Here is a 24,866-nt window from a genome sequence, read left to right as displayed (position 1 = left end):
GAGGGCTCAGGCTCCAGAAGGCGCCCCCTTCCACACTCTGCTTGCTCACAGCAGACTTCAGCCAGATGAGACAGAGTTCTGGGGCTCATCCTTTCCATCCCCCATACCAGGACCTGGAACCAGAACTACTCAGCCATGGTGACAGAGTAAAATCCTTAAAAATCTGATTTTAAAGATTTCCACTCTCAGATTCTAGCTGTCGGGCCCAAGTGGGAGAAGGCGCTATGGACAACTGGTTTTGTTTCAAGTTTGTAAGTTTTCCCTGTGAGGGAGTTGTGGGTAGAGGACAAAGAAATACTTAGTACTGGATCCCTCAGCTCTGGAATGAAACCTTTGGAGGAGGGACAGAGCCCGAGGATGACAAATGTAAAAGGACTGCACTAAAATCATGCCCTCAGTTCCCAGAAGGCTGACCAAGGGTCCTTTGGGCACCTCCTGTGAGATGACCTGCTTCTTGCCATTTCTGAGACTGAAGATGTTGGCCAGTCAGATAAGCATTTTGAATTCCCAGCCAGTCTCTGGGCTACTGCTGTGCAGTAGCTTCCCACTTCCTGATTTTTTATTATTTTCTTTTTAACAGAATAATCTTTTTAAATGAATTCCAACTCCTGCTAGATTCCTTTCCTTCCTGCTCCTCCCCTCCCCATTCTGTTTTAGGCAGCACTGTATGTGATGGAGTCTGTTTCTCAAATGCATGGCAAGCCTCAGGCAATAGGTGGGCAGGACTTTTTTTAATTTATTGGGTACAAGACCCCAAACCAGGATATGTGTGTGTCTGTGTGTTTCTGTTTTTTCTCATCTGACCTGCCCTTCTTTCAATCGGCCCCCTTTTATAGCTAATGTAAAGAAAAGCAAAACTGAATCTGGAAAGCAGAACATTGTATATAGTTGCGGTAACAATCACGAAGAGAGCTGGACTGTCCCCTAAGTAATGCATTTTAAATGAAAAAAAAAAAATTGGTTGAAAATTAAATCCACACCAGGGTCAGCGGAGGAGGCCTTCCTTCATCGCCACCAGAGGCCCCCTCATCTGGACCCTCTGTCCATCAGGCATGTCTCCTCCCAGCAAGATTCATCTGTTCAATGCCATTTTGAGTTTCAATAAAGTTATTTCCTGTATTGTCCACTGGGTCTGTCTAGCTCCCTCTCTGTCTGGTTTTGGTCTCATTGATCTTGTAGCTAATTCCTTGATCAGGAATGTGAGAGCGCTTGTGTCATTTGCCTAACCCAGGGGTAAAACCCACCTGCCTAGAAATAGCTGAGCATCAAAGTCTGAGCAGGAGTCTCTGGACCCTTTTGATCGGGAGAGGGAGGGTCCCTGCTTGGTCACTGTGGACATAGCAGTCTTCCCGGGAACTTGACATGTCCAGCCCCAAGGTCGAGGTTCTTGAATCCTCCCTCCACTGCCACAGTGTCTGAAAACAACACACTTTGGACTTTCCTATGTTTTTTGCAGGGATAAAAGTGAGTTTGGGCCTCCCCGGTGGCACAGCGGTTGAGCGCTGGGTTGCGAAGCTGCCCGCGGCCTCAGCGGCGCCGGTTCCATCCCCGGCTGCTCCCGGCCACCGGAGGAGGGTCCCACATGGCGCGCAGACCTCTCCTGCCGCCCGCTGCTCCCCTTAGCAGTGTACTTCGGTCCTTCTGCCTGCTCTGCTCCCCGCTCTGGCTCTGGTGAATTCTCTCACCCTCCCGCGCTTCTGACTGTACCCAGTGCATGTATAAACAAAACAAACAAACAAACAAATAAATAAAACATGCCTCTATAAAATAAAAAAAAAAAGTGAGTTAACTAGGGAGGAAAGAAAATATTCTAATAGAGTTCTGTTTCTGTTGGTCACTGAAAGAAGGAAAGTAAGAATAAGAAGTCCTGTTTCTGCTGTAGAATGGCAGGGCCCAAGGAGTGTTTTCCTTATGAAATTGTGATTGCCCACCTTTGCCTCTAGCACGGGAGGTGACAAATGTGTTTCCCAAAATAAATGAAGGACTAATTCTTTTTGAAGAATTCTCAGACGAGGTGATTTAAACCCTGATTGTTACCAGTTTAGCATCCACAGTCTTAGAATGGGACTAGGAATTGCTACACTGGTTTCTTTTGCCATTTAGGATTGAGAGTCATAATTCCTAAAAACCATTTTAGGATACTCAGCCTTAACAGCTGACTGAGATATACCCATTCTTCTTGGATCTTGAACCTCCTTCCCCAACACCATGAGCCATTCCATCCCTTCTGCCAGCTCTGGCCTGCCCTGCCTTTTTAACCCCTGGGTAGTACTGCCCACCGGCTCCAGTATTAGGACTGTCTCTGCACCCCATGAGCCAGCTCCAGGGTGTCTATAATGAACTATTTTTTCTCCTCCATGCCTTAAAAATGCCAGCCACTGATTTCTCTGGGGCAAAATTATTTTTAACATTCTCAGATCCTAGGATTCTTTCTCAAATAGAGACATAAGTACTTACTTTAGAAGAAGCGCCTTTAGCACGCAGGTGCTCCCTCCTGCTCAGCCATTTCCATTTGGGGGCTCACCTGTGCAGAAATCAAGTGCCTGCCACCTTTGGATGATGGTCACGCCCCACTGCCCAGTGAGCTTCAGTTTCTTCTCCACTCCCTTTGGATTCCTGGGAGGAAGAAATGAAGAGACTCACTTGGGTTAACTCCTTTCATTGGAAGGGCCCAAGAAGGGCCAGTGGCACAGTGGGGATGGGGGATGGGGGCGGGAAGAGTTTGGTTTAAAGTAGGAGGGAATATTGGGCCTCCCTGGTGGCGCAAGGGTTGTTAAGCACCGCACTATGAAGCAGTCCGCAGCCCGGGAGCAAACCACATGGCGAGGCAGACCTCTCCTGTTTCGCCCTGCTGTTCCCCTCTCAGTGTATTTCGGTCAGTCTGCCTGTTCTGTTCCCCACTCTGTCTCTGGTGAGTCCTCTCACCACCACCACCCTCCCCCCCGCCGCTGCCCCCCCCCCCCCGCATCTCTGGCCTGTACCCCAGCTCTTGTATGCATAAATAAAAAACCTTAAAAAATAAAGGAGGAGCGAATATTTCTGACCCAGACTTCCATCCCATCTCCTCTCCATAAACAGTTTTATACCTGAACGATCCCAGAGTTTAAGGTCATATGCCATGGCCTTTATTCCAAGTGAGCTTGCTAAATTACTGCTTGTCTTTAGGAAAACCCCCTAATCCCTCTCTGGGGCCAAGTTTCGGTGCAGTTCCCGGTCGTCGACCGCCTGGTGGCGCTGTCTCCGGAGGCTAGGTACATTCCCCGCCCCCTCTCGCTCTGTTCAACGCTGGCGCGCAGGCGCGGCTTCGCGGATTGGCCGCGCTCAGGAGCCGTCATTCAGTGGCGGGTCCCGGGCGCGGGGCTGGCGGGCTGAAGGGAGGGAAAATGGCGGCGGCGGCTGCGGCTGGTGCGGCCTCCGGGCTGCCGGGGCCAGTGGCCCAAGGATTGAAGGAGGCGTTGGTGGATACGCTCACCGGGATCCTGTCCCCGGTGCAGGAGGTGCGGGCGGCGGCCGAGGAACAGATTAAGGTGCTCGAGGTGACAGAGGGTGAGTGAGGCGGGACCGTCACGAGGATGGCTCGGACCCGGGCCGGCCGCCCAGCGCGCTCGCCGCGGCCGGGGCCGGCGGGGGCTGGGGAGCCTGAGCCGGGGGCGGCCGGGCGCCGAGGCCAGCGGGCGGGGCGGGGGCAGCGATCGAGAGCTGATGTCTCTGGGGGCTGTGAAAACCCTGCTGAGGGGAGGCGCTCCTGGAGGAGAGGGTCGGGAGGAGGGGAGTGGAGGGCGGAGACTCGAGAGAGATGGAGCTCGGCATCTGCGGAGGCCAGCGGGGCAGCCGGACCCGGTGCTGTGCGGGGAAGTCGCGCAGCCTGGGATTTGATTTTATTTTTTCTTAGTTTAGGACCAGATTCTCGTAGCTGCTCTCCGCCAGCTCGGTTGCACTGGTGTGAGAGTAAGGGGAGCTCTTCGTAGAAGTGACGAGAGGTCAGGACCTTGAGAAAGCGACTCTCAAATCTTAGTAGATGACAGCAAACAAGTTTCTGCCTCTGAGTTATAAATGTAGCTGATCGTTTTTCCTCGTCGTGTTTTCCTAGAAATCAAATGAAATGCATGTGCAGCTGCTTCGCCTTCCTAACCACGTTCCCATTTATGTTCAAAATAATTGGCACTTAAATACCTCCGTGCCTTTCTATTTGGAGGAGCTGATCATCCTTTGTCTTTGATCCTTTGTCCCCATCCTCCTATTATAGGCTTTAAGGTGATGGAGAAAAAAAAGCATAAACTATTGTTTTGAGATTGTCTTAGCAATTTCCTGGGCAGTGGGCCTTGTGTCAGACCCCACTGTAGCCACTCTACAAAGAACAATTTGATCCTGTAACGGGAGAAGGGAAAATCTTCTTGATCTTTATATGAGAAAGATACCTGGTCTGTCAGAGCTTCCCTGGAAGTACTCCAAATGCTCAGGATCCCCCAGTTCAACAGAATTTTTCCACACCTCTTAAGGACCTCTTCTGAGAATATGGGCAATTGTCCGTGGTTGACTTTCATACTGGCCTTAGTATTTTTATGAAAAGAATATAAGACAAAATATCTCTTTAATCGTATATTCTTTCACAACATGAGAAACTCAATGAAAATGAATTTCCCTCAGTTGGAAATATACTGAGATTTTTGAGCTGACATTTTAAGAACCATTTTGAAGACCTAGTTGTAATTGTCATTGTTCTACAAAATGTCAGATCTTGCGATTGGAACAACCACTGGATAGGAGAGAGCTGTTTGAAAGCCTTGCATAGATTAATCTGAAAGTTATTACAACCTCCTAGGTAAAATTTCTCTAATCCTTGTAGTGTTCCCTGCCTCCCATGGCTAGGAAGGAGGAAGAAAGACAAGGCAAAGCAACTTCATCACATTCAAGTTATTACTTGAATATACAAGTTGAGGGTCTGATACCTTCCTTGAATGATACACAATATTCCTGGTGCCTCAAATGCAACTAAGAAAAAGTTGGACCTTGGCTCATATTTAAACTAGCCAAAACCCCGAGCTCCTCTTGGGCTCCAGTCCCTTCAACTCTAGCCAAAGTCGTGGCCTCATCTGTACAAGTCAATTACAAGCTTCTTGAACTTCTAGTTTCTCACTTTCTTCTTTTTATGTCTTGAAATAAAAAATTAAACAGCAGGGCAAGAATTTGCATTTGATTTAGGTCACTGATGCTAATAGATTGAAACACATACATACCCACCCCATAACTTACTGGTATTGTACTGTCATACATGCTGTGAGAAACATGGAGAAGCTCTGGTACAGTGACCTGATGGTATAGTAGTAAGGCATGTGATTCACAGGTTTACAATGTGGTATGTAGAATTGAATTTAAGTCTCTGGAGCTGAGTGTGGTGCTTTGGTCCCCTTGGAGGCAGTTTGTGTTTCTGTTTCCTTATATGTATTTTAAAACTATAGATGTTCACTCCCTTTGGTATCCTGTTTTTAGGTGAGGATGGTGATCGTTCCTCAGACACCCTTCTCTCCCTGCCCTATGGGTCCAGGGTGACTTTGGATCTCACATGTTCCCTGAACATGGTTTCTTCTCAGTAGCCATTGCCCTTCTTCACATGAAAATACACCTGTCTTCCCAGCCAGTAATTGGCCAGCTATCTGACTGATGGCATTGGCAGGATGCTTTTCCTGCTGTTTGAACACCCTACTGACCAAGGCAAGTAGCTGTTCCTGCCATTTGAATCAAATTAATGGAGTCATTCTCCACTTCTTTGGAGTTGCTGCAAATTTGAGTTTTATCCTAATAAAGCTTTCTGGTCCTCGGAAACACACTTCCTTATAATAAAGTTAGGGAAATCTGGGAGTTGGTATGTATTATTATTTGTGTTCTGATAGTTGTTTGATCCTTTTTTGATTCTGTGTGGCCCTCAGTCAGATGACAACCAAATCTGATTGATTATCATCATGGGGTTTTTGCAATATATTGCCTCTGGAGAGTGGTCCCAACTGATTCTGAAGACGAACCTTTGACAGGAAGGTGTGCCCCTTCCTTGACTTCCATGTGATGACTCCTAGCCTTGAGGATAAAATAAAAGAATCTAATTTCAGGGTGGGGAGGAGGGAAGGGTGCAGTAAAATGGATAGACAGGAGAGGTGACATGCTCTCACCATATTATGAGGTAGAAGAGTTTTTAAGAAGCAATTATCTTAGAAAACTGAGATTGCTGGAGCCTGAAGTACATCCCAGTCATTCAGTCTGCCAGAAATAATTTGCCTATAATTAGTTCACGTTTTCCAGAATGGTAGCCTGTTCTCTTAAGCTAAGGAAGTGTGAATATGTGAGAAGGCCGATATAGAAAGAATTAAGATAGGTTGTTTCATCAGCTTGTGTCCTGGAATGATTTTAGTTATTGTGCTTTCGATTTTTCCTAGCCACTTGGATTTGGGGAAAACTCAGTAAACGTTTCTGACTAAAGTCTTATTTATTTAACAAAATTAAAGGAGATGGTACCATTAACTGCTTCTTTGGATAGTACTGCATTCTCAATTGCAAAGCACATTACTTGAAAGTTTGGAAGTGCCTTTGCTGTGTGGTGTTTCAGCAGGTAATTGGTATCCTTTCATTTGTCTTAGGAGGATTGAAATTTTGAGTTTGAGCAGCAGGGTTTGCAGGGATTTAGTTTTTCTCCATAAAGTAAAAGACTTTTATCTGTTGGGACAGTCTTCTAATTCTGTTTTATTTAACTGGCAGGGTAATAGCAAGCATTTTATAAACACGGTAAATAAAAAAGAGTGGAAAGGTGAATTGCCAAAGAGCTCTTATGCCAAAGGCTGGTGTTCTCTCTACTCAGCTGCCTCAGCTCTTTTTAGTCTGACTTGTAAGATCATGACTTTTGAAAATGTCAGTTCTTTATTTTTGATGTATTTATGCTTTTTTTTATATCCTAGAATGAGGGGTTTTTTTTTCCCCCCTACTTTTTCTTTTCTCTCTCTACTTTCCTCTAAGTAACTTCACCCAGGTGGTGCAGTGGGTTGCTTTCATTCACAGCTTTAGTTCTCTAGAGCAGCACAGCAGACTTTCATCTATAATTAAAGTTAGGCCTTAGGTCACTTTCCTTTAGTTATTTCTTTTTGTCTATCAAAATTGACGATGTTCCCCCCATAGTTTGGCCTTGACTTTGTCTTTGCTGTCACAAAGACAGACAACTATCACCGAAAATACGTTTTTTTTAATTTCTTCCACCACCATTATATTGAACAGGGGGTGGGTGGGTGGGATTATCTCTCCCTCACCTTTTCTGGCATTCTGTTGTTGCCCAAGTAGCTATGTTGATTCCCCCATCTTAGATGCCTAGAGAGATGATTCTGCTGGCTGGAAGTTTGCTTTCTGGTTCTCATGGGCACTTTTCTGGCTCTCTTACAGTATAGCGTAAGCACTGTCACCTGCGAAGGGAACCCCTCAAGGATCCAGACGCACACCTGGGCATGTGGCAGGCACTGAGCCGAGGGGAAGGCGGCCACGCTCGGAAAAAGGCCAGTGGTGGAGTTTTCTATTTCCTTTCATCTGTGGTTTTGTGGCACTTATCGACCCTCATGAGATAAAGGGGCTTCTGCAGAACTATACTTAGAACTCCCCCCTTCCCCAAACAATGCTTGTTCATAGTTCTTCCTAAGAGTAGCTTCCCTGACTAGCAAAGCACTGCCAAATCTCATGTCTCTAGTAGATCCTTAAGACCTGTAGCGGATAATTCTTAGCCTGTCCTCTATCCACTGTGATCTCCTTTGAATATTCCCTTCTGAGCCAAGTTTTAGTTTATTTTTTTGCCTACTGCGATGAAAAGAGAGAAAAGAGAGCAAAGATAACAAGAGAAGGGAACAAAAGATTTAAAACACAAAGAGTGGGTTAAGAAAAAAGGGCAAAGGATTTCTTAGAAAGGAAGTCAGGGCATGCCATTTGGATTAAAGGTATAATCAAGACTAGAGTCAGAGTGAAAACTCAGGTGAACAGACTGAGTCTATCCTTATTTCACCTTGGGGAATTAACCTAGAGAAATTAAGTTTCTGAGCAAAAATGGCTTAGAAAGCTAACTTCACACTACCTATTTGGGAATGTTCCTCTTTAGGTTAAATCTCAATTTAATGTGAATTGGTCCTTTGCATGCAAGACAATATAAAATAACTGTGTCTGTGTCTCTTCTATTTTCCCTGCTTAAAGCATCTCAAAGTAAGTTACTCAGCTGTTCTAGCCAATGCTTTCTATAGAAGTTATGCTTATACTAGTAAGCAAAGCTGGAAATTCCCAACGTACAGTAAAGCAAATAAAAGTAGATTTTTCTTTACAAACATACTTTAAAAAATATTCCTTTAAAAATATTGATTAGTCTTTATTATTGATTAGTCTCTGCAAATAAGGTTGTTACTGCTTAACAGAAATCAGCAATGGGATGAAGCCAACTGTGTTGGTCAGATTTAAAATAACTCAGAGAACTTGAGGATTTTTTTTCTGGCTTTTCCCTTCAGTTTTATAGCAGAGTTCACTGTTAACACTCTGCCACTACCATCACTCTTTGTAAACAATTCTTATAGCTTTCAAGTAAATTAAGGTTTTATGAATGAAACTCTTCTGTAGTGATTGATACCCCTATTTTCTAATGGGTATGGTTTAGACAGAGTGCCCTTATAACTTAATGCAAATGAGTTCTCTGTCTTTGGATTTTTTTGGGTTTCCAAATCAGAATCAGTTATGTGATCATCATTTTGAAACTCTGGGAACCTATAGAGGACATCTGTTCTGTTCATCCATTCGGTTTTAAAAATTGTCTTTAGTTAAGGGTGATTTTGATCAGAGTCACGTTACTCAAGCTCTCCAATTTCTTTCCTGTATGGAGGAACTATCAGAGAAAATTCACCTTAAAATGCTGGTTGTGGGTACAGATCCCCTGGTTGATTTAGGCTTCTAGTCCCCGCATGATCTTAAACTTCCCAGTATCTCTTACTCCACCATCTCTTAAAATTTCAGTGATATGTGAAGCAAGGTGACTAATGGAAATTGGAGTGGGACACAGATTAAAGGTTGAGTGAAGAACTTCAGCTGTTGTGCTCATTGCTAAAGTATCGCCTTTGGTACTAGTTCAGAAAAAATGTGTTCACTAAGTTTTTCTCTAAAAAGTTCTGCATTGATGAGAAAGGGCCCCCAAACTGGCAGGATCTGTGCTTAAGGTTTGCTTGTTCTTTGTGTTGCAATGACTCATTTAGTCGGTGGGCTTTTCCCTTCTGTGAGCCTCAGGGTTATCCTGCAGCTGTAACAGTATCTTTGCAGCAGCTGTATAGTAACTGTAACAGCACTTTCATTGGAAAAGTAATTTTTCAGATTTGTTTTAAGATTTAGAGTCTCAATTCAAGTTTCGAGTCTTTCTTAAAAATTTCATTTTATTCCTCACAATCTTTCTTCCACCACATGATTAAAGGTCTTGTTCATCTTGATCCTTTGATCATCTTTGTCCCTGTAGGGATGATGCAAAGATTATTAAAATGGCACCTTAAAAGAAAATACGGTATGGCCCGGGTAATTTACAAATGTGTGCTTATAGATCATTCTGAAGGATGTTATATGAGGCAAAGCAGAATCGGTTCACTGTATCTGGGAAGGCCAAGTCTAGGTGGACATTCTCTAGAGTTGGGAGATAATAAATTAGCATTATCATACTAAGTATCAGGAGTCAAGGAAATTGCAGGTCCATTACAAGTGCTCTTTATCCTTTCATTGGATTTCACACATACGTTTTTCCCACTAAACTTGAACATTGGTATCCAAGAGGTCTTCCTAAATTTTATCTGACTTATCTCTTTTACTCATTTATGAAAGTTGAGTCCCATATTTTTGGGTTGTAAATGCCTACTGTTTGTTTTTTTTTTGTTTTGTTTTGTTTTTCTGTTATAAATGGGATTATAGGCTTACAGATTCTGAACTAACCATACTCATCCTAGGAATTGAATTGTATTTCACTATCTCTAGAGGTAATTCTGTAGGCCTCAAATGTATGCTTCAGATTTAGTCACCTAGTAACCACCTTAGAGAGAATGTGACTTCTCTTGTCGTGGTCTTGCAGAATTTTTCCTTTCCTAAGGTGATACGGTAGGTGCTGTGGGAACATATCAAATACTGCAACTTAAAACAAGAATGCACTAATAATTCAAGAATTTGGTAAAATAGCAGGGCAAAAAATTGAAATATAGAAATCAGTGGTCTTCATGTATACCAAAAGGTTAGGGGCATAATGGTGCTTTTTTAAAAACTTATTTATAATAGCAAAAAAAAAGAAGAATTATTTAAGAATAAAATTAACAGGCATGTGCAAGAACCTGTTAGGGGAAACTTAACACTCCTGGGAGACTTAAAAGTAGACTTGATCAAGTAGAAATACTTGATCTATACAAGGCTATCCTTGTGTAGGGCAACTCCATGTTCTAGATGAGTTAGAACAAGTTGATCCTAAAGCTAATAGAAAGACAAGTCTGTTAGAATAGCTCCAAAAACACCAAAAGGGGAACACTGTGGAGGGACTAGTTCTACCAGACACTGAAATGTCATATAAAGTTTCTGTAATTCAAACAGCATGGTACTGGCACATGAATAAACCAATGAAACTGTGGGCTAGAAAGTCCAGAAATAGACACAAGTACCTATGGAGATTTAGTACAGATAAAGGTGGTGTCTAAAATTATCGGAGTAAAACTGGACTTTATCATACAGGGTGCTGGGGAAAAGGACAACTGGACAGCTGTTTGGAATTAGATTGGTTTCTCATACCATGCAAAAATAAAGCTCAAAATGGATTGGGAATCTAAAGGTTAAAATACTAAAACATACAAGTTCTAGAAGAAAATATGGGTGATTTTTTTTCTTTAACTGTGTCATAAAGAAAGGTTTTCTGACTATGACTCAAAATCCAGAGGCAAAAGAAGAAAAAAAATAGATAAATTTAACTATATTTAAAATTTTAATTTGCATGACAAAAACCAGTATAAAAAAGTCGAAAGACAGCTGACAACTGGGAGACTTTTTACAGCAAAAACCATAGACAAAAGAATAATGTCCTTAATGTATTAAAAACTTAGAAATCGGGAAACAATAGAAAAATGGTGGAATGATATGGACAATTTCAGCCCTTGCCCCAAAAAGGACATCAAATGTCACTGGAACGTGACTTTTTATACTGTGGTTGATAATAACTACAATTTTTTAATTTTTACAAAATCCAGTGTAATTTATTTCCTGTGCTTTTGATGTCACATCTAAGAAATCATTGCCAAATCTAATGTCATGAAGCTTTCATCCTGTGCTTTCCTTTTGAGAATTTTATTGTTTTAGATCTTATATTTACATCCATTCGAAGTTAGTTTTGTTTTGTTTTTGTTTGTGGTATTAGGTAAGGGTCCACTGCATCCTTTTGCTATGAATATCTAGTTTTTCCAACACCATTTGTTGAAAAGATGATCCTTTTCTCCAATGACTAGTCTTGGTACCCTTGTCAAAACTCATTTGACCATATATATGGGAGGGTTTATCTCTGGCCTTTCTGTTCCATTTGTTTTATATATCTGTTTGTACCATTGATTACCGTTGCTTTATGATAAATTTTGAAATCAGGATGTAAAAGTCTTCCATTTCATTCTACTGTTTCAAGATTATTTGGGCTGTCAAGGTCCCTCAAGATTCCATATGAATTTTAGGATGGGTTTTTCTACTTCTGTAAAAACTATCATTGGGATTTTAATAAGGATCACATTGAAGGATCTAAATTTTAATTTGGGAGTAAGGGTTGTTTATAGCCTCCCATTATGCAGTTCATGATTACTGCTAACATTGCATGTTGGAAAAACGTTCACTTATAACATGTGTCTTTAGGATTATGTGTGTTCAAGCTTATCTGATAATGTTTGTCTGGGCAACTCCTGAAATCTCACCTTTTAAATTTTCCTTTGGGGGTAAAGAGTGTGTCAATGAAATACTACCTTCATTGGAGGAAGGTTTTGCTGTCTTTGAAGGGAAGATGACTGGAAGATGCTGTGTAATGATGGGAGAAAATAAGAGAATGCTGAAGTTGTTCATTGTAAGAAGCCATGCCCTGCAGTCTACCTGTTTCTCTTATTTGGAGGAATCAATCTCATTAGCTATCAGGATTTTTGGAAGCAGTGAATCCATCTCCTTCCTGAAATCTGTTTCCACCATGACAAGAGTGCAGTAATGTGCTGTAGCTTTCCTGGATGCTTAGACTCAGCAATAAAATTTTCTCTTTCAGAATTTGGTGTTCACCTGGCAGAGCTGACTGTAGATCCCCAGGGGGCATTGGCCATTCGTCAGGTAAGTCCAGACTGATTGGTCCAATCTACAAGTAATTTCCCTTTCCTTGGTAATGAATCATTCTTATGGGGAAAAAATGAGGCTCATTTTATAATTAACCTAGGATTTTGTACCAGATTTATATGTACTTCAAGTGAATGTATCTAGTTATATACATGGTTTTTATATGTGAAGAATGTATTTTTCTTGCTATACTGTTTGGCTTATTCTTTTCACAGCTGGCATCAGTTATTTTGAAGCAATATGTGGAGACTCACTGGTGTGCTCAATCAGAGAAGTTTAGGCCTCCTGAAACTACAGAAAGGGTAAGGAGAGTTGATTAGTGTAGCTGTAGAGATTTCTGAGCCCATTTTAAGAGATTAGGCGATCAGCATTTTTAGACAACATGAAGCAATTGAAAGACTAGACAGAAAAGGGGGTTGGTTGGTCTCTGGCATTATGGACACCATGTTCTCGGTAAGAGAACTGGAATATGGGGCTGACATGTGTTCAGATTCCAGTTCTGTCTTTGAGGAGCTATGAAATGTTGGAAACATTTTAATTTCTAAGTTTTAGTTTCCTAATCCAAAAATAGAATCAGAATTTCTAACAGTTGTTTAAAGATGAAAGGAAATAATGTTTCTATTTAGCACAGTATTATTCAACCATTCTGTACCCCCAGGAAATTTTGATGTATACAGTTTAGAGCAAGACTATCCATTGGAACTCCCTGGAGTTATGAAAATGTTCTGTATCTGTGCTGTCTAGTACAATAGCTACTAGCCACAAATGGATGTTCAGCACTTATAATGTGTCTAGTGCAACTTAGAAGCTAAATTTTTTATTTCATTTTAATTGAAATGTAAGTGACTGTATGTAGTGCCTACTGTTAGAGACAACATAAATTTAGAGATCACAGATGAACTCTCTGAATGATTTGTATGTAGTTTTTGATAGATATGCAATATGTTGTACACACTGTTTTTCTAGCACATACTCTGGATAGGACTCTGCCAGTCACTTATGTCCTGTTCTAACAGCTGGTGGGCTTTTCTCCTCTACAGGCAAAAATTGTTATCCGGGAGCTATTGCCCAATGGGTTGAGAGAATCAATAAGCAAGGTCCGCTCCAGTGTGGCCTACGCAGTATCGGCCATTGCTCACTGGGACTGGCCTGAAGCCTGGCCCCAGCTCTTCAACCTGCTCATGGAAATGTTGGTGAGCGGAGACTTAAATGCAGTCCATGGAGCCATGCGAGTGCTGACAGGTATCGGCAGCCTTTTTCCTGGGGTTAGTGTTTACACTCCAAGTGTCAGGAACACTTAAGAGAAACTATGTGATGGATTGTCTCAGACCTAGAGGAGTAGCTCTCCCTGATGCTGATTTCCCTTGCAGCTTTTTTTGTTTTGTTTTTAAAGTTTTGTTTATTTATTTGTACAAGAACTGGGGTACAGGCCAGATGCGCGGGAGGGTAAGAAGATTCACCAGAGACAGAGCGGGGAACAGAACAGGTAGAAGGACCGAAATACACTGCTGAGGGGAGCAGCAGGCAAGACAGTAGAGATCTGCTGCGCCATGTGGGATTCTCCCTGGCCGGCCAGGATTGAACCCACGCTGCAGAGGCTGCAGACAGCTTCACAGTGCGGTGTTTAACAGCCTGCACCACCAGGGAGGCTTTCCCTACCAGCTTTTATTTCCATGTCTATCCTCCCTCTCCATTGACTCTTTCCAAAGAAGTAAGTTCGTGTATTGCTTTTACTAATACCAAAATTTTGAAGTTGAAATTTTACCATTTAAGAGTAGAGCAATAGCACAGTGGTTAAATACTCAGGTTTCAATTAATGTTCTGGGCTATCCTTTTTTTTTTTTTTTTTTTTTTTTTTTAAGATTTATTTTATTTATGCATAGAAGAACTGACTTGTAGGCCAGAGATGCGGAAGGTGAGAGAATTCACCAGAGACATTATGGGGAGCAGAACAGGTCAATCTATTGAAATATGCTGCTGAGGGGAGCAGCAGGCAGGACAGGAGAGGTCTGCATCATGTGGGTCAGCTCTCTGGCTGGGAATCGAACTCATGCCACAGTGGCTGGCAATAGCTTCATAGCTCAAAGACTTTAACCCCGGCGCCACTAGGGAGGCCCCGTGTTCTGGCTATAGTTTAACCCATTACTTAGCCTTTTGAACCTAAAGATAATGATAGCATCTGCCTCAATGGAGCTTTTGGTAGTTAAATGAACTAATCTTTGTACAGTGTTTGGTACAACACTTTGCAGAGTGTTTAGGCCAGAGGTGCAGTGCGTAAGAGGATTAATAAAAGACAGTAGGGAACAGAATATAGCCAAGGGGAGCAGTGGGCAAGACAGGAGAGGTCTGCTGCGCCATATGTGGGTCAGCTCTATAACTGGGGATTGAACTCAGGCCCTGGCAGTAATAGCGCTGAGACTTAACCCCTGTGCCACCAGGGAGGCCCCATCTTTTTTTTTTTTTTTTTTTTTTAAAGATTATTTATTTATACATGCACTGGGTACAGTCAGAAGCACGGGAGGGTGAGAGGATTCACCAGAGCCAGAGCGGGGAACAGAACAGGCAGACTGACGAAATACACTGCTGAGGGGAGCATCGGGCGGCAGGAGAGGTCTGCGCGCCATGTGGGACCCTTGCCTGTGGCCGGGGATAGAACCGGCGCTGCAGAGGCTGCGGGCAGCTTCGTAGCCCAGCGCTCAACCACTGCACCACCAAGGGAGGCCCCCACAGAATCTATTTTCATACATCCCTAGATATGGCCTGAATGACCCAGTCTTTTGCGAGTTCTGCTCTCCTTCCTGCCCCACTAGATGAAGTTACTACTCTATTTTGCCTTCAAGGAATTTTTACCTAGACATTAGCTGGCTTACACTGGTCTTTTGGAAATCCTTCCCCCCCTTGATTAATACAAGCTTGTGGAAGTCCCACTCATATCTCATCTTTCTTTTTGATAACTTACCTGAAATGAATTTTTACCTAGTTATAAATGCAGTTTCTACATTTTTTAAATTTAACTTAACACAATTTTACTAGTCTCTGTAATGTTGATGCTAGATAGTATAAACTCTCCAGAAGCAAATTGCTTCTAATTTTTTCTTTCAAAACCCTCTCTTTCCATGCCCAAGTTGCCTTTTTGCAATACCCACTGAATTCTCAGTATCTCAGGGTGTTGAGCAGCCCCAAAACATTCTTTACTCAGGTTTTCATTTCCCTGCTCTCTCCCTCACTTCTCTTTTATGACTCATTCAGGTGACTTCACATACCTCCTTTCAAGGGATTAGCCTACTAAGATTCTTTTTTGCAACTTCATGGTGCCAGAATATCAATTAACAGATAGTGGTTTCTAGCAAGGAAAGGAAGCATATTCCTTATTCCTTTCCATTCTTCCAATGCAACGTTCAGCTCTTTTTTTTTTCCCCAAAAAATCTGGAGAACAGGGGGTGCTTGTACATTTATCATGATTAGGCTGTTGAAGAACCTTCATTGTGCTTGACCAGGGAAATCACTGTTTAGTGAGATCACCTTTTTGTCATCCCACAGGGAAAGAACCATGGGGGAAAGGTGTATCCTTTTGTAATGGAGTCAGTGGATTTGGAGTGACTAACACCTATCTCCAGTCCCAATAGCTGCTCCACAAATTTTCATGCAAAGGTAGACTGCTCTGACGATAGCAACACAGGCATGCTTGAAGCTAGCAGGATGCCGGTGTGTAGACAGCAACCTGGCTAATTCTCATTTGGGTGTTCTAAGATTCTGTAGCATTCTCTCTTTAACACAATTTTCCCTTAACTTCCCTGTTTATAAAGGAAAGCCAACTAAAGCAAATGGTGTGAACAAATGCAAACATAGCAACTAAGGATTGAAAGTTTGATCCTTAAGCAACTGCTTTTTATTCAGACTCAAAGAAGGCTAGAGATCAAAATGTTGCTGGTGTCCCAAGCTTTTTCTGACTTGCTGAGTGGACTTAAAATGCATATTTTGGATGCAGATGAGTAAAATGTTAATAAATTGAGATGCTAGGGCTGATTATAGGAGTTTAAAATGTGGTAAAGCTTTGTTAGTAGAATTAAATCACAGTACATTTTCCATAAAACTTGTTTTTATTAATATGCCATCCATCACATTTGTTTGGATTAATTTCCTTGCATTTCAAAATAAAATAGAACACTCACTTCCTGTTCAAAGCTTAGAGTTTATTCTTTTTTTTTTTTTTTTTTTTTTTTTTTTATTATAGAGGCATGTTTATTTATTTATTTGTTTTGTTTGTTTGTTCTGTTTACACATGCACTGGGTACAGTCAGAAGCGCGGGAGGGCGAGAGAATTCACCAGAGCCAGAGCGGGGAGCAGAGCAGGCAGAAGGACCGAAGTACACTGCTGAGGGGAGCAGCGGGCGGCAGGAGAGGTCTGCGTGCCATGTGGGACCCTCCTCAGGTGGCCGGGGAGCAGCCGGGGATCGAACCGGCGCCGCAGAGGCCGCGGGCAGCCTCGTAACCCAGCGCTCAACCGCTGAGCCACCGGGGAGGCCCCTTAGAGTTTATTCTTCAGGAGGAAACTGGAGCTAGTAAAGAAGACACAGCTTTCAGTATTTGATTATCATTCGACTTCTGGTGATTGATAAATGCCTGAGATTTTCTTAATGTACTGACTTGTATATCCTCCCTAAAAAATGTCCCAGTTAACTAGCTCTGTTGTTTTTATAGGGCTATGAACTGGAAAAAGCAGTAGATTCAGTGAAGAGACAGTAGAACTGGAGCTTATATTCCACTGCTTAGTAACACAATCCAGGGTTTTTCGTGCTATTTCAATGCTTTGTGGGTGTTTTCGGAAGTGAAGGGAAAGCTATAAGCCATATTTCCCTCACCTTCTTAAAGTCTTATCCTATATGTAGGTTTGCTTTTTGTCACATATGAAATCCCTTTCTGCTCCAGTGAGCAGCAGTCCCTGACTTCTAGGTCATAAATATCATTCACTGGCAAGAGTAATACATACAGAATGGAGTTGAAGCCTAGTAAGCCTGTGCATGTTTTATGTACATGAAGCCAGCTTGCCCAGGGAGAATATTTAAAATGGAATTAAGGATAAATGACCTCAAAGTACATGTGAATGTTGACACGTAGACAAAGGTAGAATGTTCACAAGGGCTCTTACCCAGCTCTCTTAAGGACTTTTCCAATAGTTACAGGGTGTTTTTCTTTCTTAATCTTAATGTATTTTCTTTTATCTCCATATTGTTCTCTTTCCTCTTGTAACAAATAATCAGTAACTCTTGCAGCTTTTCCTTCTCTGGGGTAAGTTCACCTGGCCAATTTCTTTACCGGCATGCTGTCTGTTTGGGAACTGCCTCCGAAAAGCAGTTCAAAAATTTTCACACTTAATGACTTTGTAAAGCAGTATTTTTTTTTTACAGTACACTTTCCTTTTTATAGAATTCACTCGAGAAGTAACAGACACACAGATGCCACTTGTTGCTCCTGTCATTCTACCAGAGATGTATAAGATCTTTACCATGGCTGAGGTATGAAATCTCAACTCCCAAGATCACAGTGAATAAGAATTGCTCAGATCCTGGTCCTGCCTGAGAGGTGGGAGACTTGGTTTGCTGCTGACCCTCACAACTGAAAAATAGAATTGATCAAGATCTGAATCTGAATTAACCTTAGACCTTTCACTTACAACTACAAAACCTTTGATTAAAAAAGTGAAATCACACTGTAGTTCTTCACATATCAAATCTCCCAGCATCCTTTAATTCCTAAGTACCTAGTACCTACTGGCTTTATGCTGCCTCTGTACCTCTCATTGAGGTGTCCCACCTAAACTTGCTCATTTCCAGCTAAGTTTTTGAAAAAAAAAAAAATCATCTATCACTACATTGCACATAGTAGACCTTTAATATACAGTGTGTTTTGTATGTGTGTGAGTGTGTATATTTGATTGATGTGTATGTATAACTTGTTTACTGTAAGATAGAATGCCTGATGGGTAATGTTTTAACCTCCACGCTTTTCTCTGCCCAGGCTAAGTGTCTGTTTTGAATGAAATAAATTGTGATTAAATATATTTAATCAAATCAACCTACAGAGTAAAACCAGTTCCAGTAAGTTCTAAGATCACCCTATTACCTTTCATTCTCTGAACTACAGAAGTCTGTCTTCTGGACATACATGAGTAGAAAACATTTCCTATGTAGAGAATACAAACCCATCAGGATTGAATAGTCATAGTTTTCTTCCAGTCACAGATACACTAATCTCATGGCCGTGCTGTAATTTTGTAACTCTGCCCTCAGGTATATGGTATTCGGACCCGTTCCCGTGCTGTGGAGATTTTTACCACGTGTGCCCATATGATCTGTAACATGGAGGAACTGGAAAAGGTAAATGGCCCTTTGGACCACTAATAGACTTTATGATAGAAAGCCTTTATGAATGCCTTCCATTGCCGGTAAAGCAGTGACTCATTACAGCAGTACCACAGTGCAAACTAACCACTATTGTGAGTTGATATTAACATTTTGATTAAATTTTCACTTGTGTATAGTTTAGTTTCCTTTTGTTTGACCATTATTTATTCTAGCATCTTGTCCTCCTTATCCCTTTTATACGAGTCATCACCCAGAACTTTACTCTTTCATGGTCCTCTCATGTGGAGCAAAATTAGCTAAAAGTCCCTCATCCCTGTGATTGAGCAGCAGTGTGAAAAGTTGGTCTTATATAGTAACTTCTAAGAAAGCCATGGTGAGGAACTGAAAGTGTCATGTAAGGAACTGTGAAGCCTTGGAAATACCTCAGCGACTTTATAGCTATACTGTTCAGACTTAAACTGGGAGAGATTTTTTTTTTTTTTTGCTTTATTTATTTATTTTTTAAAGAGTGTCTCTTTTTTTTTGATATTTATTTTGTAGAATAACTGAGGTGCAGACCAGAGATGCAGGGGGTGAGAGGATTCACCTGAGCGGGGAGCAAAACAGGCAGATCTACCGAACAGCACTGCTGAGGGGAGCAGTAGGCCAGACAGGAGAGGTCTGCTATGCCAAATGTGTGTCAGCTCCCTGGTCAGGGATCGAACTCAAGCCACAGTGGTGATAGCGCTGAGTCGTAACCACTAAGCTACCAGGGAGGCCCAGCTGGGAGAAATTTTTGGATGCCTCAAATCTCAGTGTTTGGATATGTGCATTGAATTCAGTTTGATTTCCGTTATCAGGGTGCAGCCAAAGTCCTGATCTTTCCTGTGGTGCAGCAGTTCACAGAGGCCTTTGTTCAGGCCCTCCAGATACCAGATGGGCCCACATCTGACAGTGGGTTTAAGATGGAAGTACTGAAGGTGAATATTTACTACCATTGCAGTACTTGGAGTTTGAGAGGGTGGTCTTGAAATCACTGATTTTTCTCATATCATTTGTAACTCTTGAGATTTGTTCTCTTTAACTTCTCAGGCAGTGACAGCCCTGGTGAAAAACTTCCCAAAGCACATGGTGTCCTCCATGCAGCAGATTCTGCCTATTGTTTGGAACACCCTGACCGAGAGTGCAGCTTTATATCCTTTCGGAAAGCTAAGGGACCTGCTGCCACCATAGTTAGGAATCTTGCATTGGGTCTTATGTTCATGTGGCTCCACTTTTTTTTTTTTTTTTAATTGAGGTAACATTGGTTTACAATGGTTCCACTTTTTTAAATGAATTTTTTAAAGTATCTACTCTTGGTGTTGGAATGTATAAATAACATTCCCTTGTAGAGTATATGTAAAGCAGACTCCAAAGTCTATTTCTTTACTCTTCGTCATACTTATGTGAGGACAGAAGTAAATTACACAGAGGAAGTAGAAGATCCTGTGGATTCTGATGGTATGTAGTTTATATGATCTTAACAACAATACCACTAGTTAGAAAAAGGATCTAAGGAAAGGAAAGAAATTAGAGAAAAAGCAATTATTTAGAGCTTTCACTCTCTTAAGTGAGTTTCTAATCGAGTTTCCTTTCTGTATATTAGACTTAGGAAAATGCAAACTTACAAATCTTTAATCTGTTCCTCATAGGCATTTGTATAAATCTCAAAAAAATAGAATTTCTGCATTGGAAGACCATCTAATCTAGCCTACTTCTGGCATTTTGTCTTAATTTTGGGGTCTCAGATGATGGTACTTTCATTTTTGTTTTAATGTTTTTTTAAAGATTTATTTATTTATTTATACAAGCACTGGGTACAGTCAGAGACACGGGAGGGTGAGAGAATTCACCAGAGCCAGAGCGGAGAGTAAACAGGCAGAGTGATGAAGTACACTGCTGAGGGGAGCAGTGGGCCGCTGGAGAGGTCTACGCGCCATGTGGGACCCTCACCCGGCAGCCGGGGATCGAACCAGTGCTGCAGAGGTGCGGGGGGTGAGAGGATTCACCAGAGACAGAGTGGGCAACAGAACAGACAGATTGACCAAAGTACACTGCTGAGGGGCACAGCGGGCAAGTCAGGAGAGGTCTGCTGCGCCATGTGGGTTGCTCCCTGGCTGGCCGGGGATGGAACTCGTGCTGCAGAGGCTGCGGATTGCTTCATAGTGTGGTGCTTAACCCCTTGCACCACCGGGGAGCCCCTGTTTTAATATTTTTAAGTCTTTCATATCAAAAGTAGTCATGCTGGAAAATACATTCGGTGTTTCTGATTCTTTTATTTGAAAAAACAGTATTTATGATCTTCAAAATTTATTTCTTTGACTACTCAGCCCCCTCTTCCATTCCCTGAGGATTAGCAAGTACTTTACTCATTAATCTATAAAGATAATGTGGTTCATTTCCAACATACAGGCTTTCCTTTTGTTTTCTTGTCATTAAAGTCTTCTCTTGTGTATTTCCTGTAGGTGAAGTCCTGGGCTTTGAAAATCTCGTCTTTAGCATTTTTGAATTTGTCCATGCTTTACTAGAAAATAGCAAATTCAAAAGCACAGTTAAGAAAGCCTTGCCTGAGTTGATTTACTATATTATCCTGTACATGCAAATCACTGAGGAACAGGTAAATGATGTTTGGGGGACAGTTACAAGAATATATTTGGAAAGAACAACTTGAATGTGAGAATCTAGGTCAAATGAACAATTTATTTCTAATAATAGACACTGGAAGTATAGCATTGCTTCAAGTTGTAAGAAGGCTTTGATTTTTTTTTTTTTTTTTTCCAAATCCCTGCTTGTTGGGGGCTTTATCAATTCCTCTATTAGGTGATTGGACTTCCAGAATATTTTTACCATTAGGAAAATATCCAGACAATCTCTAGCCAAAGAACCTTGATATCTAGAAGAACCTATTCTTACCACCATAAATTGTGAATGTAGAAATGAGATCATTAGCCTGGTTGGTGGGTCATTAGACCAGAAAAAGCATTAAAAAAACAGATCTCTTACATAAACAGCATAAGAATTGATAATGTTTACATTAAAATCCTACCAATCTGATACTCAGAAAACTGATCTGTCAAAGAGAAATAACTCATTGATATTAGCAACAAGCAGGTCATCTGCCAGATTCTAAAATAGCGTCTGCTGGAGAACAGTAATCATTGCGGCTTACCTTGATAAAAGATAGGCTTCTCTACATCAAAAAGACTTTCAAGGCTAGAGTTCTGTTTAAGATAAACATTTTTTTTTTTTTACAAAAGGTTAATGTCTTTCTATGTCTGTTGATGTAAAGAAAGAACATATATGCCAGGTTGGCCAGCCTCACAAAGACCCAACTTCATGATCCTTACAGATTAAAGTTTGGACAGCCAACCCCCAACAATTTGTAGAAGATGAAGATGATGATACTTTCTCCTATACTGTTAGAATTGCAGCCCAAGACCTATTGCTGGTAAGAGGATTACCTTGATATTGAACCCCATAATCCTGATCAGTCGCTTGAGCTTTTCTTCTTCTAGACATCTAAATCAAACTGAGCAGTACTATTGGGTGACTTTATCTCAGATATTTTGGGGGGTAATAAGGGAATATCTCAAATGAAGTTTAAGGCCTCAGGATTTCCCTAAGTCATTACTACTGGTTCTGATACAAGTAAATAATATTAGATGTAAAAATTGTGCAGAGGATTTAGTGTTCTTATGACTAAGAGTAGTTGAATCAGGAACATTTCAGTTTATTCTTCGACAAGAATCTAGAGCACAGATCAGGGGTTGGCAAACTTTAAAAAAAAAAGCTCAAATTACTGAGAGATGAACATCCAAACATCTGCTCCTATTTTCTTTGGCCCTGACTAGACCATAAAATCATCTCTAGGCTGAAGTTCTATGAAGAGGCTGCCACTTGCTGCCTGTTGGGTCGGAGGTTTGTTCTCATTGTTGGTAAATCACTTCTCGTTACTCTTTAGTATTTCTAAGGCACCTATGAAAGATCACACTAAGTGTGAGCTAGTAGATTATCCTTATTTTTCCACACTCAGGTTTCCAAAGAATAAATATCTGATTTATTGTCATCCAAAACTCAAATCTATCTTTACTTACTTATATTCCACTGAAAATAACCAAAAGGAGCATTCCATTACCTAGATGCTGCAGAAGTAAAATTATTACCAGAATTTCATTGGAGACTGAACTATTAGTGGTCATATTAATACCCTTAATTGGAGTTTAGCATGTGTAGGTGAAAGAGTTTGAACTATTCAGTTGGCAGTTAAATTTGAAATTAAAATGGGTTTAATTGGCACAAATAGATTTATTAGCAGCTCTTTTCTCTCCCTAGGCTGTTGCCACTGATTTCCAGAATGAGAGTGCCGCAGCCCTGGCTGCTGCAGCCACTCGACATTTACAAGAAGCTGAACAAACCAAAAATAGTGGCACTGAGCACTGGTAAGAGTGAGCCGCAGACCTTTACCTTTGGGGTGTGTTCTGGGCACTGCATCTGAGGCACATACATACTCACTTGGAATCACCTGCTTTATTTTTTTTATCTTAATTTATGCATACAAGAATGGGGGTACAGGCCAGAGGTGTGGGGGTGAGAGGATTCACCAGAGACAGAGTGGGGGACAGAGCAGGCAAATCGACTGAAATACATTGCTGAGGGGAGCAGCTGGCAAGACAGGAGAGGTCTGCTGAGCCATGTGGGTCAGCTCCATGGGTCATGTGGGTCAGTTCTGTGCTGCAGTGGCTATGGATAGCTTCATAGTGCTGTGACTTAACCCCTTGCACCACCAGGGAGGCCCTGGAATCACCTGTTTTAAAGCAATTCTTCTAATTTGAAAGTAATTGGTTAACATGCTTTTGTTTTCCCCCTTTTAAAAAAGCCTTGAAAAAAAGCATAAACTTACTTTGCAGTGGTTTTGGTTTTATGTTTTGTTTGTTTTTTAAAGTATAATTGACACATAGCATAGTTAGTTTTAGATGTGCAAAATATTTGTGCAAAGTGATCACCATATTGTACATTACATACACATGACTTAATTATAACTGGAGCGGTGCCTTTTTGTCACCTTCACCCAGTTTACTCAGACCCCAGTCCCACCTCGGCAACCACCAGAGAATAGAACTAGTCTGTTCTCTTCATCTTTGAGCTTAGTCTTTTTTTCTTTACTTTTTTTAATTGCACAGGTAAGTGAGATCATGTGCTATTTGTCTATCTCTGTGTGACTTACTTCACTTAGCATAGCACCTTCAGGGTCCATATCGTGGCTATTGTAATTAATGCTGCAATGAATATGGGGGTGAACATATGTTTTTGAATTAGTGTTTTTGTTTTTCAGGTTAATATCCAGAAGTAGAATCGCCGGGTCATTTGATAGTTCTATTTTTCATTTTTGAGAACCCTCTGTACTATTTTCCTTTGTTTTTTTTTTTTTTGTTGTTGTTTTTTTTTTTTTTTTTTTTTTTTTTTTTTTTTTTTTTTTTTTTTTTTAATATTAAATTTTATTTTTATATTCCCCCATACAATTGCAAACGCCCCATTCTGACCCCAATCCTTCCCCACCCACCCCCCACCCCCCAACAAGTGTCTCTGGTTCATAGTTTTTTGTTGATTTTGATTTTCACTTTCTTATATTCCTTTTCCTGGTCCCTTATTTAAGTTTTCTAGATTCCTGCTATGAGTGAGACCATCCGGTATTTTTCTTTTTCTTTTTGGCTTATTTCGCTGAGCATGATCCCTTCCAGTGCCATCCATGTTGCTGCAAATTGCATGTGTTTATCTTTTTTGAATGCTGAGTAATATTCCATGGTATATATGTACCACATCTTCTTGATCCAGTCATCTATTTTTGGGCATTTGGGTTGTTTCCAAAGCTTAGCTATTGTAAACAGTGCTGCTATAAACATAGGAGTGCAGGTGCTCTTTGGAATTGATGTTTCTGTGTCCTTTGGGTAAATACCTAGGAGTGGAATTGCTGGATCATATGGAAGCTCTATGTTTAGTAGGTCCAGAAATCTCCACACAGCTCTCCATAGTGGTTGGACCAGTTTGCACTCCCACCAACAGTGCACAAGAGTTCCTTTTTCTCCACATCCTCGCCAACATTTGTTGTTGCTAGTTTTTTTA

General features: G+C 41.3%; 1 protein-coding gene across 1 annotated transcript in view; it reads left to right on the top strand.

The window, feature by feature from the left end:
* The first annotated feature begins 3,330 nt into the window (after positions 1–3,330).
* IPO9 (importin 9) overlaps positions 3,331–24,866 on the top strand; it is a 47,529-nt gene continuing 25,993 nt past the window's right edge. The window contains exons 1-12 of the mRNA XM_037497850.2: positions 3,331–3,546; positions 12,299–12,360; positions 12,579–12,665; positions 13,404–13,605; positions 17,791–17,879; positions 18,654–18,740; positions 19,568–19,687; positions 19,800–19,900; positions 20,149–20,207; positions 21,212–21,363; positions 22,096–22,194; positions 23,079–23,185. Coding sequence (XP_037353747.1) covers positions 3,384–3,546; positions 12,299–12,360; positions 12,579–12,665; positions 13,404–13,605; positions 17,791–17,879; positions 18,654–18,740; positions 19,568–19,687; positions 19,800–19,900; positions 20,149–20,207; positions 21,212–21,363; positions 22,096–22,194; positions 23,079–23,185 — 1,328 coding nt within the window. The 5' untranslated portion in view covers positions 3,331–3,383. The remainder of the gene's footprint in view (positions 3,547–12,298; positions 12,361–12,578; positions 12,666–13,403; positions 13,606–17,790; positions 17,880–18,653; positions 18,741–19,567; positions 19,688–19,799; positions 19,901–20,148; positions 20,208–21,211; positions 21,364–22,095; positions 22,195–23,078; positions 23,186–24,866) is intronic.

This window comes from Talpa occidentalis, unplaced genomic scaffold (genome assembly GCF_014898055.3).
Source record: "Talpa occidentalis isolate TD23 unplaced genomic scaffold, MPIMG_talOcc4v2.1 talOcc4.8, whole genome shotgun sequence".
NCBI classification, from domain to species: domain Eukaryota; kingdom Metazoa; phylum Chordata; class Mammalia; order Eulipotyphla; family Talpidae; genus Talpa; species Talpa occidentalis.
The sequence above is the reverse complement of the archived record's forward strand: the minus strand, read 5'-3'. Positions and strand labels throughout refer to the sequence as shown.